A 14,263-nucleotide genomic window follows, 5' to 3' on the forward strand; every position below is an offset into this window, starting at 1 on the left:
ACCCAGGCACCCACGGCCCGGAGCAGCCACGTGTGTGCAGCCCAGAAACACCCGCGGGCAAAGCCCCGTCCACACGCGTGTCCGAGAGCCAGGCGTGTGCAGGGCTGAGCGCAGCGCCCCGAGCTCCGGAACCCCACGCGTGCGGCCCCCCCGCCCGTGCCACGGGGCAGGACGCGCAGCTCGGCCCGGGACCAGCCCCAGGGCGCGGGCGGGGGGCGGGAGCGGCGGCGGGGGGAGGAGGAGGAGGGGAGGAGGAGGAGGAGACTCGGCCGCAGCGCCCCGGCCCGCGCGGGCAGCCCGCACCGCACCGCACCGCACCGCCGAGCCGACACCGCCGGGTGAGGAGCGGGCCGGGCCGGGCTGGACCGGGCGGGCGGGCGGTGAAACTTGCACCGGGAAACTTGCGAGAAACTTTGGCGGGGGAGGGGCCGCGCCGGGCCGGGCCGGGCCGCGGAGGGGCGGGCGGGGTCGCGGCGGGCCGGGCGGGGCCGGGCCGAGCGGTGCCGGGCGGTGCCGGCCGTCCCGGGCCGGAGCGGCAGGAATTCCGCCGGAGCGGAGGAATGCGGGGCTCCCGCCGGCCGGGCCGCGGCGGGTGAGTGACAGCGGCCGCCGCCAATGGGGAGGCGCGGGGGGCGGGCGGTGCCGCCCCCGCCGCGATCCGCGCGGGACGGAGATCCACGCGTGCTTCCCGTGGGTGTCCCCTGGATGTCCGTGCTCCCCCCGTGCTTCCCGCGGGTGTTCCAGGGGTATCCATGAGCCACGCGTGATTCCCGCCGGTGTCCCATGGATGTCCGTTCTCCACGCGTGCTTCCCTCTGGTGTCCCGTGGATATCCGTGCTCCACGAGTGCTTCCAGTGGGTGTTCCAAGCGTGTCCATGAGCCGCGCGTGATTTCCGCGGGTGTCCCATGGATGTCTGTGCTCCACGCGTGCTTTCAATGGGTGTCCCATGGTTGTTCTTCCTCCATTCGTGCTTCCCGTGGGTGTCCCATGGATGATATTCCTCCACGCGTGCTTCCCGTCCGTGTGCCGTGGATGTTCTTCCTCCATGCGTGCTTCCCGTGGGTGTTTCAGGGGTTTTCCGGATCCACGTGTGCTCCCTGTGGGCGCTGCAGTATTGCCGGTGCTCCACACGGACTCCCGTGGGTTTTGCGTGGGTGCCTGTGCACCATCTATGCTCCCGTGGGCGCTGCTCGTGCTCGGTCCTGCCAGTGCCTGAGATTCCTCCAGGAGCAGCCCCGAGAGCACAGGCCTGGGCTTGCCTCTGAGTTTTACCAAAACTTCACCATTTCAGCAAATATCACCAGAAAAATTAGTTTTCTCCGCCATGGAAATCCCAGAACTGCCATCGGCCTCTGCTCCCGCTGCTCCAGCACTGGTTCTCCCAGCCCAGCCGGATTTGGTAGCAGGTCTGGGCTGCACCGTCCCAAAAACCTGCCGGGGCTGCGGCCAGCCGCGGCTGGACCCTGTACTTATCCCATTAGGGCTCTCAGCAGCCTCCCATTGAGGTTTCCTGGGGCGGTTTGCCTGCCTGGCCGCACCGGGATGTGAGGTCCAGGACGGGATGGGAGGTCCATGGCGGGATGGAGACGCTGAGCACTGGTCCTTTGTCGCGGCATCACCGGAGAGAGCACATCCAGCTGCCTCGGCACGCATCCTGCCGCCACGCCACACCAACCCAGCAGCTCCGGCTCTCCTTCCGGGGGTGTTCCTGCTTTGCTGGCGCTGGATCTGGGCTGTACCCCTCGCTAGAGCTGTTGGGGTGCAGCTGAGTCCCCCAACCCCAGCACCGGGGATGGTGTTGGAGGCTCACAGATGATGTCATCAGATGACCTCATGCAGATGACATCATGCGAATGACATGTAGATGTCTTCCCTCCATTGTGGTGCGCTGGCAGAGGTGCCTGCGGTGCCAAGCTGGGACAAGCTGCTGGTGGCTGGGCCGTGGGCTACGGTCCTCACTGGGGACTTCACTGGGGTCTTCGTTGGGGACCTGCTTGGGGCCATCACTAGGCTCCTTACTGGGGACCTGTCTGGGGACATCGCCAGAATCCTCACTGAGGACCTGGCTAGAGTCCATCCATGGATCTTGTCACTCAGTGTGCCACTCCCCAAACCCAGGGACTGTGCTGCTGCCACCCCTTCCCTCGAGCCACCTACCACAGTCCCCACCTGACCCCTCCTGTCTCCTGCAGGTCCTTGGGCACAGAACAGCCTCGGCCATGCCCTAGAGGAGCCCCGCTATGAGCCAAAGCGGGGCCTCGCGCCTGGCCGGCTCCCCGCCGCTGCCGGGGGGCTCTCTGCTGGCCCTGCTGGCCCCTGAGCCCTCCCCGTCCCCCCCCAGCGGGACACCCTCTCCCGGGCCCCCGCCGGCGTTGCTGGAAGGGGACTGGGAAGGGCGGGAGGAGCTGCGGCTGCGGGAGCTGGAGGAGGCGCGGGCGCGGGCGGCGCAGATGGAGAAGACGATGCGGTGGTGGTCAGACTGCACGGCCAACTGGCGCGAGAAGTGGAGCAAGGTGCGGGCCGAGCGCAACCGGGCGCGCGAGGAGGTGCGGCAGCTGCGGCACCGGCTGGAGGCCCTGACCAAGGAGCTGGCCAGCCTGCGCCGGGACCGGGACCGCGACCGGGACCGGCCGGACGAGCGCTCGCCGCCGCCGCGGGCAACGCCACAACCCGGCGCCGGCAGCCCACCCGCTGATGGAGCGGAGGGGGATGCTGGCCCTGAGCAAGAGCCTGTGCGGGATGTGGGGGCTGAGGTGCCCCAAAAAGCTAAGGTGAGAGTGTGAGGCTGCCTGGGACAGGCAGGGGGACAGGGGAGCTCCTCATCCTCATCAGCTACCCATGTGCACCCCCAAACCACCACTGTCCTGCCAAGGTGGGCAGTGTGGGGGGACTGCTCTTGCAGCAGCATTTTGGGCTCAGACCCCTCTCAGAGCAGCATGGGATGGGCAGACCCCTCTTGGAACAGCACTCGGGGGTCAGACTCCTCAGAGCAGTGTCATGAGAGGGTTCAGAGCCCTCATAGCCCCATGCAGCAAGATCACCTTGGCACTGGCACCAGTCCCTTTCCTGGGGCTTTCCCTTTGGAGGCACTAGGCAATAATCACTGTGCCACTACAGGGGATGGTGGCATTGGCAGTGCTGGTGGCATCTCCCAGCCATGGCTCTGTATGGGCTTCTGGCAGAGGTTTGTGCTGAAGGGAGGAGAAGGAAGAAGTAGGAGGGGACACCAGAGCCACCTCAGGGTTGCTCCCAGCTGCTCCAGCTGTCCCTCTTCTGCTGCTGCTGGCTCTGTTATGGCACAGAAGTCACTGCTCGGGGTGCCATGCCGTGACAGTTCAGTCCACCTGACAGCACAGCTGCCAAGTAACAAATCTGAGACTAATGTGAACATTCCTCACAGGCTCCACACTAGGTCCCCAGGGAACCCCTGTGGCTCATTTACCATGTGCTCAGAGCGCCTGGTAGAAGGTCACTTGTGTGGCAGTCCCGAGTGAGATTAGTGTCATAAATGGGCTTTAAATTTTTTGATACCAAATTTCCAGCATGGCAAGGAAATTTCCAGTTGGCAGCAGGGTGTGGTTATGTATGGGAGCTCCCCTGGGAGGGCAAGTCCCTCTCCATCAGCCTCAGAGGATCCCTTAGGAATGCAGGGAGAGATGCTCTTGGTTCTTCGGTGGGGTTCTTGGTTGGGGTGAGGCTGGGTGCCATAGGGGCTGGGAAGCCAGGGCTTCCCCCTCACCCTGTCCCCTGTGCTGGGCCACCCACGGCGCCACAGGAGCTGGAGCTGATGGAAAACATCTTGACGAGCAAGCAGGACGAGAGCTGGGAGCAGCGGGGCCCCCGGGCCTCCTTCAGCCGCCAGGAACGAAGCCGCCTGCTCTGGGAGGACGTCAGCGTCGTGGAGGAGGATGCCACCAAAGTCACCGCCCTGAAGCTGAGGCTGGATGAGTCCCAAAAAGTGCTGCTCAAGGAGCGAGAGTGAGTGCTTGGGGCATCATCCTTGCAGGATGCCAGCTGATCCCAGCCTGATCTCCCAGTGGGATGGAATGTCCCATGGGGTCCTGCAAGCTGTCACCAGCATTGCCTCTCCCCAGGGACAAGCTGGCGCTCAGCAAGAACATTGAGAAGCTGGAGGGCGAGCTCAGCCAGTGGAAGATCAAGTATGAGGAGCTCAACAAGAACAAGCAGGAGGTGATGAAGCAGGTGAGCAAGGTGCCTGGGGAGCAGGGGTGGCCTGTCCCTTGGAGGGTGGCACATCCTGATGGACATGGGGGTCCACAGCCACTTCCTCAACCCCAGGTTGCTTGTTAAGGGTCTTCATTAGTGCAATTGTTCCAGTGGGTCCATCCGCAGAGGTTGGGTGGATGGGCATGGGCAGGGCTCAGGTGGAAGGTGGGTGCTCAGAGCCCCCTTTGGGTGCCATGTCCCCGCACAGCTCAACATCCTGAAGGAGATTCATCAGGACGAGCTGGGGCGCATCTCTGAGGACCTGGAGGATGAGCTGGGCGCTCGCTCCAGCATGGACAAGAAACTGGCTGAACTGCGTGCAGAGGTGAGGCCAAACCTCAACATGAGGGGCAAAGGGAGCGGCGAGGGGGGTCCTGCTGCCCCTCAGCCACCCCCTGCTCCTGTCCCAGATGGAGCGGCTGCAGGCAGAGAACGCGGCTGAGTGGGGCCGGCGGGAGCGGCTGGAGACGGAGAAACTCAACCTGGAGCGGGAGAACAAGAAGCTGCGGGCACAGATTGAGGACCTGGAGGAGGTGCTGGCTCGCAAGCGGCGCCAGACAGCCAGTGCCCTGGACACCGACCTCAAAACCATCCAGGCTGAGCTCTTTGAGAAGAACAAGGTGCCACAGGGGTGGTGTTGTCCCCCACCACCGCATCCCTGGGTGACTCCGTTCTGGGGCTCAGCATCCCCAAGTTCTCCCTCAAGCCCAAAATCTGCCACCACCCTTCATCCAAGGGATGGTGTGACCCCATCAGCTCCTGGATCATGGGGTGGGGCAATGGGAGAGGTCCCTGCGGAGGGAGGAGGGGGCACCCAGTGGTGGGGGTGACTGTCCCCCACTCAGCCCCCACCCCATGCCCACCACAGGAGCTGGCTGACCTGAAGCACATCCACACCAAGCTGAAGAAGCAGTACCAGGAGAAGATGGCCGAGCTGGCCCATGCCAACCGCCGCGTGGAGCAGCACGAGGGAGAGGTGAAGAAGCTGCGCCTGAGGGTGGAGGAGCTGAAGAAGGAGCTGGCCCAAGCTGAGGATGAGGTGGGAAAGCTCATGCTGGTGGAGAGGGTGTAGGTGAGCAGTTCTTCTCCCTACACAGCTGCCAACAGCACCATCCCATTCCATCCCATGCCATCCCACAGCTGGATGAGGCCCACAATCAGACGCGGAAGCTGCAGCGGTCACTGGACGAGCAGACGGAGCAGAGCGAGAGCTTCCAGGTGCAGCTGGAGCATCTGCAGTCCCGGTGAGCAGGGTTTGGGTGAGCCACGTAGGGACCAGCAAGGACCCACAGGTGGGATGACATTCTCCTTGCCACCATCCCTCAGCCAGCATCCACCTGGTTGAACCCTGGGCTAAGCATGGCCGGAGTGCCTCTGATGTCCTCGGAAGGGCCACTGCCATCCTCAGAGCAGTCTTCACCCCACTGCAAGCTGAGTGGCATTCACCTCCCAGTTAAACTAGCACAAAGCTGCCCAGAGACCAGCACAGCCCGGTTTTATGCTGCTTAGGGTTGCACCCATGAGTACCCAGGATGAGGGCAGGCTCCAAGCATCCTACACCAGTCTGGGCAGGTGTCAGCTGAGCTTTCTTGCCCTTAAAACTTTCCCTGGCCCTGCTTTGCCTCTCCAGGAGTAAAGAGCTGAAATGGCCATAGGATCGATGTTGTGGCTCCAGGAGATGCTGGGGGTGGTGTTTATAATCTTCCTTTATTTTATTGGGACATCTGCATTAAATCATGGAAGCATAATGGAGGATTCATGCTCCCCCCCAGACTCCCTTTGCACTCAACCCTAAATAATTCATGCTTTCCAGTAAAGTGCATTGGACTGGTTGGATCTCACCTGATCATGGGCCTTTGGATTTCAAATTTAATTCATAAATTTTCCTTGGTGAATTTTCACAGAAGGGCAAGTGAGGAACTAAAACCACTGCAGGCTCCTGGGAATGGGGACTCCTGGGGTTTTTGGGGGTTCCTCATTTTAGGGGGACAACACCTCCCTGCTCTGTACTCTGGTCTGGGTCTGATGTGTGCAGCACAGTGGTGTCCAGCCCTGGAGGGGTTTAGCCTGTGCCCTGCTTGTGCTGAGCACCATCCACAGCCCCCCAGCCCCATGCTGGAGGGTTGGTCCCAGGATGGGGGGGCTCATCCTTCACCCAGAGCTTAGTGATAGCTGGAGGAAGGAGTCCCCCCAGGGTGCAGTCATGCTGCAGGGGTGCAGGGGGAGAGGCTTGGCTTCAGGGCCCCCCCAGGGCCATGCCTGCCGCCCCACCCCAGCAGCTCTCCCCTCAGGCTGCGGCGGCAGCAGAGCGCCCCGCTTTTCGGCAAGATGCGCAGCGCACGCTTCGGCCCTGATGACGCTGGGGATGGCACCAGTGACCCCGACGAGGATGAGGACCTGCAGATACAGGTGCCCTAGAGCCCAGGGCCAGTGCCACCACCGCAGGATGTCCCACATCAGTTCTCTGCATTCAAGTGCATCTCGCTGCAGGGCCCAGCTGTGCGGTGACCCTTGTATAGATGGGGAAACTGAGGCACAGAGTGGTGGGGAGGAATTTGCCCAGGTGTGCTCCAAACCCACTGCCTCTTGGACAGTATCGGATGCCCCTTCAGCCACTGGCATCTGCTGGAACACTGATGTGACCACCAAAGCCAGCATCACTGAGCAGCCCAGGAGGCGGAGGCGCAGGCAGAGAGAGGCACCAAGCCTGGCAGCCACAAACTGCCCACTTCTTTTTATATATATTATATATATGTATGTATTTGTATATGATTTTTTATTATAAATACAGAGCCCAGATGGGCCCAGGCTCTGGTGGTGGTGTGAGCTGCTGATCTATTCCCTCACAGGAGTGAGGGTGGGGAGAGGACACATCGAGGAGGAATCGGTGTTTCTCCACCAGTCTGGATGTCACCCACAGGCATCCCTGTCCCCATACCTGCAGACCAGCCCAGTGTGGGGGTAAAGCCTGTTCCTGGGTCTGTGCAGTGGAAGGTGTTCACCCAGAGGTGCTGACCCTGGGGAGGTACAGAGGTGCTGACCAGGGGTCAGGGTGCTCACCTGTGGTGCTGATCACCTCAGCACAACCCCTTCAGCCCAGCCCCGCCAGCGCAGGGCCTTGGGGGCTTCGGAGGAGCTCAGACACAACCTTATTAAAAATTGATATTTCGGTGAGCTAATCCTCTCGCTCTGCCTTTTAATTGATTGGCTAAAAGCGCAGCTCTTTGCTGCTCATGGAGTTTTTTAATGCCCTTTTATTTCCAGTGATTATTCATATTTTTATGGCCCAACAAATGAGGCCGCGGGGGTGGGGGTGCCTGGGGGCAGCTTCAGTGAGGAGCCTGGAAAACAGTTTGGGGGGCCCAGAGAGGGGAACGGGGATGAGGAGACACCTGAGCCGAGGGACAGACAAGAGGCTGCCGCCGCCGCCCGTCCGTCGCTGCGGGGTGTTCACTCTGAAGCCTAACGCTGGAAACCTCTTTCCAGGGCGGCCGGTTGTGGCTCTGGTTGGGCAGCCCGGGGGTGGCGGGGGGTACCGGGGCGGGGGCGGGACCTGGAGGGGCGGGGAAGGGCGGGCGGGGCCGGGCGGGGCCGGGCGGGGCCGAGCGGCTCCGGGGCTCGCAGGACGCGGAGGCTCCGGCTGGTCCGCTCGCACCGGAGGCACGGTACGGCGGGGGAACGCGGGCGGGCGGAGGGGGTGACACAGGACGGGGCTTGACCGAGGTTTGGGCTGACAAGTGTCGGGGGCAAGCGGCCGGGGGGTGACATCGCCGGGAGGGACGTGCCGGTGGGAGAGCTGGGGTGATGGGTGATGAGCGGTCGGGGAGAGCCAGGTGTGGGGGTGCCGAGGTGACAGGTCGGGAGTAGGGGGCAGGAGGTGACCCCAGCATCTCTGAGTTCCCTTCGGGTGTTCATGTGGGTGGGGTGGGGTGATGGGGATGGGGGAATGTGGGGGACATTCCCCTCAGAGGCGAGTGCTGTCCCCGGCCTCTCTCGGGACAGCAGGCGGTCCCCAAGGTGGTGTCCCAGCCGGATTCCCCTGGGTGCTGGGTTTTGGGGACCAGGGCGTCACTGGCACGGAGGAGCATCCCTCGGGATGGCCCTGTTCTGTTTCCTGGGTTACTGCCTTCTACCTGAGACTTCTCCAGCTGGGAAAGGAACCTGGTCCTCACCTGGTCCCACCGGTTGGGGCTGGGGGAACCAGCAGGGACCGGGCCAAGCTCATGGTAGGACTGCAGAGAGGCTGGGTTACACCAGGGGGTGAGAGGTTGGAAGCCAGGGTCCCTCTGGCACCCAATGCTGGCCAAAACACCCCACACCAGAGCTGGCCTGGCCAACAGGAGGTCGTTACCACTGAACCCTACCGGTGCCCTGCCACCAGGGCCATGTTGCTGCCCAGGCGAGCAGCCTGGGAGGAAGGACGGGCAGTGCGAGAGGTGATGGAGACCTGTGGGCGAGGTCTGTGTGGGTGTCCCCCCGGACACATGTTGGAGCTGGTGGGGAGCGACAGCTTGCCTGTGCCATCCTGGCTCCACCGTGCTGGCAGGGGTTAACACCGGACTGTTCCACTCGGATGGTTCAGGCAGCGAAGGGAGGAGGAAGAGGAGGAGGAGGAGGAGGGGAAGGAGGAGGAGGAGGACGACAAGGAGGAGGGGGAGGAGGACGAGGAAGATGTCACCCGTCGATCTGTCATTTCTCTTTTCCAGCCGGCATGGGGGACACTGCTAGCACCGAGCTGGGCCGGTGGTGAGGCAGGAGGGGTACGGAGGAAGAGGATGGAGAGGGGGGGGCGAAGGTGAAGGCAGCCCCCCCCTCCCAAAATATCCCCCACCCTATCGAGCCATCGCCATGGCGACGAATTTTAACGACATCATCAAGCAAGGCTATGTGAGGATGAAGAGCAAAAAGCTGGGGGTGAGTGGGGATCTTGGGGAATGGAGGGATGTGGGGGGAACACCCATGGGTTTGGGGTGCTGGTTTCCCAGTGAGGTGACCTGGCCAGGTCCCTCTTGTAGTATCCTGTGCCCCTCTTTTTGGGTTGAATGAGCAGCATTTTGGGGGCTGTGGTGGCAGAGGGGTGGGGGATGGCAGGGACAGGCCACTTGTTGGTACCCGAATCACCCAGCAGCCCCAGGGGTCCAGCTCCTGCACCGGCCGGATCCTGCACCGAGTCACACCCGCTCACCTGTCCCAGGTCACCCAGGGTTTGGGCATGTCCGTGAGCCCTACCTTCCCCCCGTGCCTCAGTTTCCCTGCACACACAGCTTGGCATCGCAGATGCCCAACACCGGGAGGGGCTGGAGCTGTTGGGTGCAAATTTGGGTGGTGTGGGAGTGCAGCACCCCTGGGTGAGGGGTCAGGGGTTTTGGTTGCCCATCTCCACCGCTTGGAGCCGGCAGCAACGAGCATGCTGGGTAATTTCATGCTAATTAGGGAGAACAAAGAGGGAGCGGGCTCGAGGCGGGGGGGACATGCCTGAGGACGGTGGCCCCACCACCCTCAGAGGCAGGGGCTGTGGGAGAGGGGACGGGGAAATGCCAGAACAGCGGTCCCCTTCGGAGCTTTGTCTGTGTTCATTAATTAAGCTCTGTAATTAGCACTGGCGGGCGGTGGGGGCAGACGATGGCAGCCCCGACATATCCCCGTCCCCAGCATCCCCTCCTGTCCCCAGGCCAGCAGGGTCAGCAGAACCAGGCACGGATGCCGGGGCTGGGGAGAGGGGGACCTGGGGATTGGCGGGGCAGAGACCCCCGGGTGCACCAAGCAGCCGCCGCGCTCTCTGTCCGGCAGATCTACCGGCGGTGCTGGCTGGTCTTCCGCAAATCCTCCAGCAAAGGGCCCCAGCGCCTGGAGAAGTACCCGGATGAGAAGTCGGCGTGCCTGCGTGGGTGCCCCAAGGTGAGGGGGTGCGCAGGAGGGATGCTGGGGTGCTGCCCGCTGTTGGGGCCCCGTGCCAGAGCAGGTCCTTCCTTGCCTAAACTTGCTGGGTGGCTGTCGCCCCATGCGCTCCGGACGGGGTGCAGCAGGGTCTGGGTGCTGCAGGTGTCAGGGTCTGGGTGCAGCGGGGAACAGGGTCTGGGAGCAGCAGCTGGCGTCTGGGTGCAGCCTTTGGTGACCCCCCAACTCCTCTGCAGGTCACCGAGATCAGCAATGTCAAGTGCATCACGCGGCTGCCCAAGGAGACCAAGAGACAGGCGGTGGCCATCGTTTTCACCGACGACTCCGCCCGGACCTTCACCTGCGACTCAGGTACGGGGCAGCGCCCAGGGGAGCCGGGCTGGGGGTGCCGGGTGGGGCACCCCGGCGTGGCCAGGGTCGCCCAGGGGCTGCCGTGGTGCCTTGCAGAGCTGGAGGCGGAGGAGTGGTACAAGACGCTGTCAGTGGAGTGCCTGGGCGCCCGCCTGAACGACATCAGCCTGGGGGAGCCCGACCTGCTGGCGCCCGGCGTGCAGTGCGAGCAGACGGGTGAGCGCGGCGGCGGGTGCTCGCCCGGGGCTCCGCCTCGCTGCACCCCCCGCAGTTTATTTTATTTTCTATTTTTTTCCCCTCTCCAGACCGGTTCAACGTGTTCCTCCTCCCCTGCCCCAACCTGGACGTTTATGGCGAGTGCAAGCTGCAGATCACCCACGAAAACATCTACCTCTGGGACACGCACAACCCCCGGGTGAAGCTGGTCTCCTGGCCCCTCTGCTCCCTGCGCCGCTACGGCCGCGACGCCACCCGCTTCACCTTCGAGGCTGGACGGTGAGATGTCACCCTTGCCAGGGCAGGGATTGCTGCTGTGTGCCTTTGTCCAGCTGGGTTCTCCAGGCAGTAGCACTGCTGCCATCACCACAGGGCAGGCCTGAGGCTGGGGTGATGGTCGTGGCTTGTACAGTGTGCCCGTGGCAGAGGGGGCTTGGAGTTGGTTCTGGTCCCAGCTCAACACAATGAAGGGGACATTGGAAGCAGCATGGGAAGCTGTGCCAGCTGCCACCTGAGGTGGATTTTGTTTATCATCCATTGGCTTGAGGACCCTGGTGACTGTGCCCTGTCCCCACAGGATGTGTGACGCAGGAGAAGGTCTCTACACCTTCCAGACACAGGAGGGTGAGCAGATCTACCAGCGTGTGCACAGTGCCACACTGGCCATCGCTGAGCAGCACAAGAGGGTCCTGCTGGAGATGGAGAAGAATGTCAGGGTGAGCTCCAGCCCACGCCAAGGGGGAACACAGCTGGGGGAAACTTCGGGGGCCCTGTGTCACCCTCCTCCCGTCTCTCATCCACTGCAGCTGCTGAACAAGGGCACTGAGCACTTCTCCTACCCCTGCACCCCCACCACCATGCTGCCCCGCAGTGCCTACTGGCACCACATCACTGGCTCCCAGAACATGGCAGAGTCCTCCAGCTATGCTGGTGAGTATCCCCACCCCACCCCGAGGAGCTGCTGCTCATCCAGCCCCCGGAGCTTTCCCCACCAGCTGAGCTCACCCTCTGCTTTGTCCCCAGGGGAGGCGTACGCAGGTGCTCAGGCCAGCTCCGACACCGACCTCCTCAACAGGTTCATCTTGCTGAAGCCAAAGTCCTCCAAAAGTGACAAGCCTGAAAGCAGGGAGCCCACATCGTCCCCGTGAGCTGGTGTGGGGGGACTGTGGCAGGGGTCCCCTTTTTCTTCCCCATGGGGTGGCAAGGATGCAGGCAGCTGCTCCTCAGAATCTCCAGGAGACCGAGCTGGAGCACCTTCGTGCCAAGACCTTGGGAAGCAGGCGCTGGCTCACGCCCTGGTCTGGTGTTAGTGGAGGTGATGGCTGGCTCAGCCTGAACTGACTTCAAATATATATTGAATATCCGTATTGTAAGAGATATTTCCTTCTCACATGAATGCAAATGTGGTAGCTGCTGAAGAGCCCTTGGGCAGATGCCCAGAGGTTTTTGACTCTTAGGGATCCAGCTGGGAGGCGAAGAGAGGTGGGGGGGATCAAGAAATTCAGAGTTTTCTGCATGGCAGGAAGGCTGGACATCACTCTGCCATGGCCATGGAGCAGCGTCGGAGGATGTGGCTGTGCCAGGCTGATGGTGCAGGGTCCCACTCCCCCATGAAGAGTGGGGTGCTCCTGAGGACACCCTGCTACCCCTGAGCTGATTTTTGCACTTCTTCAAGCTATTTAAACACTCGCTGTAGAACTGAGATGTCTCAGGAGAAACTGGTTTTCCTTCCAGGGGGGTTGGCTGGGGTGAGCAGCTGGGCAGAGCCAAGCTCCCCGGCTTCTCCCATCCCAACATCCCTCATTCCTCCCACAGCTATGTCCCCCTGCCATGCCCCTGGTTTATCTGCTGGTGGGCAACCATGGGACTGGTTTTGGCCAGTAGCATCTGTCTCTCAAGGGGCAGCTTTGTGGATATGAGAAGCCCCAGGGCAGAGAAGCCCATGCCCTGATGGGGAGAGAGCCACATTCCTCTGTGCATTCCCATAGCCCTCACTCCCTCCTCACCCACTGGGGGTGGAACTGGGCTTTATGTGCTGAACTTAAAAGCAATTGATTTTTTCTAGTTCTCCTATTTATTGACCTCCTTTAGAAGGGCTATCTTTTTATTGCCGTGCAAACCTTGGTGTTTCTTTGGAGTCTTCTTTCCGTCTGGGTTGGATGCTTGGTGGTTTTATTTCTGCCCTTTAAAGCTCCAGGTCCATGTGTTGGGCACAGGGAGTGTCGTGATGTGGGAACCTGTGGTCTGTAAATACTGTGTTTCAGGGTGGTGTAGCTTGTGGCTGAGGCTGGGGGGATGTGGGGACAGAGAAGGGCTGCTCCATGCAGCATGGCCAGGCACAGAGGGGCTCTGGGACCCCAGCACTGCCCAGCAGTGTCCTCCCTTGGGTGAGAGGTGGAACTTGCTCTCTTTTCCTGGCTACACACCTCATCTGGAAAGATTTAACATTTGTTACCAAAAACGTTTGGATTTTCTGTTTTTTAAGGAGTTGCTCAACGAATAAACAACCTTATCCACATCCACCCTTCCTGTTTGTCTGTTCCATCCAAGCGCGCTCGGGAAGCGCAAGTGGGAGTAGTGCCTGCCAGAGAGAAAAATGCTGATGGGGGTAGATTTCCTGAGGTTCCTGGCAGCATGCTTGGCTCAGGGCTTTGTTCTGCCTCCAGCCATGGCCAGGACATTTCAAGTAAAGCCCTAAAACCACTGGGATAGGAGGAAGGGTGGAGCGAGTTGCCACTCTCCATCAAACAATCCTGAATGGAACAGGATGTCAGCACCCCCTGTCACCCTTGGCTCCAGGGATGTGTCAGGGCAGTGGTGGCTCCAAGTCCTCAGGTGAAGGAATTTCAAGGCACACCATCCCCCAGCTCTGCCATGGCAAGAAAATGGAAGCAGCAGCCTGGCTGCAGCAGCTTTTACCTGGAGGGGAAGGCAATGCTGACATGGGCTGCTCTCCCCAGCTCAGCTTGACCCTGTCACCACTCCCTGAACCATCCCCATCCACACCAGGATGAGTGCAGGGGCACACAGGCCTTCCCCTCCCTCCAAGCCCTCACAGTACAGGAGTGGGAGGTCTCTCCAGGAAAGTGTCACCGAGCTCATCCCAAGCCACACTGGGCACTGATGGAAAGGAGAAGGAGTGGCACAGGCCATTGCTGGAGCCTTTCAGCTGCTGCCGAGGGGTTAAGGCATGGGACCTGCACCAAGCTCCAGCCCAGCACACATTGGAGGCTGTGGGCACAATGAAAGGTGTCAGCCAGGGGCCATTACTGACAGACTACCTGCTACCCAGCTCATCAGAAAAAGGTTATACAGCACAGGGGTGGAGTCTGCTCCAAAGGAGTCTGTAAGTACAGCTTTGCCTGCCTGGTCCAGCTGGGCTCCCCTGCAGCGCTGCCTTCTGCAGCAACTCGCCCACCCTGGCCTCAAACATCTGCTTTAAACACAGCACTGGATCAATGAACGACGGGCTGCCTGCAGGAGGGGTGCTGCTCTCCTCAGGAGATAATGTCACAAGCAGCAATCAGCATCAGCGAGCAATGCTCCCTCCAAAGCAGATCTCATTAAGTT

The 14,263-nt window shown here is 61.6% G+C and overlaps 2 protein-coding genes across 7 annotated transcripts; both read left to right on the plus strand.

Annotated features, from left to right (window-relative positions):
- Positions 1–244: 244 nt before the first annotated feature.
- Positions 245–7,042, plus strand: CCDC102A (coiled-coil domain containing 102A). Of its 5 annotated transcripts, none has more exons than XM_085071531.1 (10): positions 245–338; positions 2,194–2,772; positions 3,777–3,979; positions 4,096–4,204; positions 4,437–4,553; positions 4,639–4,848; positions 5,097–5,267; positions 5,369–5,472; positions 6,520–6,637; positions 6,719–7,042. In XM_085071531.1, exons 2-10 carry the CDS (start codon positions 2,242–2,244, stop codon positions 6,734–6,736), a joined length of 1,581 nt encoding a protein of 526 aa, XP_084927657.1. In that variant the 5' UTR covers positions 245–338; positions 2,194–2,241; the 3' UTR covers positions 6,737–7,042. The 5 variants fall into 5 exon arrangements, with proteins under 5 accessions (XP_084927657.1, XP_084927660.1, XP_084927661.1 ...); XM_085071534.1 differs by having other exon boundaries at positions 3,813–3,979; XM_085071535.1 differs by having other exon boundaries at positions 3,816–3,979.
- A 777-nt stretch (positions 7,043–7,819) lies between these two features.
- Positions 7,820–13,211, plus strand: DOK4 (docking protein 4). 2 transcript variants are annotated; one of them, XM_085071537.1, is made up of 9 exons: positions 7,820–7,893; positions 8,935–9,142; positions 10,019–10,126; positions 10,363–10,477; positions 10,574–10,693; positions 10,783–10,972; positions 11,271–11,409; positions 11,500–11,623; positions 11,717–13,211. In XM_085071537.1, the coding sequence occupies exons 2-9, from the start codon at positions 9,077–9,079 to the stop codon at positions 11,839–11,841; spliced, it is 987 nt and encodes a 328-aa protein (XP_084927663.1). In that variant the 5' UTR covers positions 7,820–7,893; positions 8,935–9,076; the 3' UTR covers positions 11,842–13,211. The 2 variants fall into 2 exon arrangements, with proteins under 2 accessions (XP_084927663.1, XP_084927662.1); XM_085071536.1 differs by having other exon boundaries at positions 11,271–11,623.
- The last annotated feature ends 1,052 nt before the right edge of the window (positions 13,212–14,263 follow it).

The sequence above is a fragment of the Lichenostomus cassidix genome, chromosome 11, assembly GCF_008360975.1.
Source record: "Lichenostomus cassidix isolate B80296 chromosome 11, HeHo_3.0, whole genome shotgun sequence".
NCBI lineage: Eukaryota > Metazoa > Chordata > Aves > Passeriformes > Meliphagidae > Lichenostomus > Lichenostomus cassidix.

What these genes read in the sequence shown, in the direction of transcription:
- CCDC102A (XM_085071531.1), top strand. Translation starts at nt 2,242, where the DNA reads ATGAGCCAAAGCGGGGCCTCGCGCCTGGCCGGCTCCCCGCCGCTGCCG. An exon ending in GTGCTGCTCAAGGAGCGAGA is followed by an intron (nt 3,980 to 4,095) that starts GTGAGTGCTTGG and finishes GCCTCTCCCCAG; the next exon opens with GGACAAGCTGGCGCTCAGCA. An exon ending in AGCAGGAGGTGATGAAGCAG is followed by an intron (nt 4,205 to 4,436) that starts GTGAGCAAGGTG and finishes GTCCCCGCACAG; the next exon opens with CTCAACATCCTGAAGGAGAT.
- DOK4 (XM_085071536.1), top strand. Translation starts at nt 9,077, where the DNA reads ATGGCGACGAATTTTAACGACATCATCAAGCAAGGCTATGTGAGGATG. An exon ending in TGAAGAGCAAAAAGCTGGGG is followed by an intron (nt 9,143 to 10,018) that starts GTGAGTGGGGAT and finishes TCTGTCCGGCAG; the next exon opens with ATCTACCGGCGGTGCTGGCT. An exon ending in GCCTGCGTGGGTGCCCCAAG is followed by an intron (nt 10,127 to 10,362) that starts GTGAGGGGGTGC and finishes ACTCCTCTGCAG; the next exon opens with GTCACCGAGATCAGCAATGT.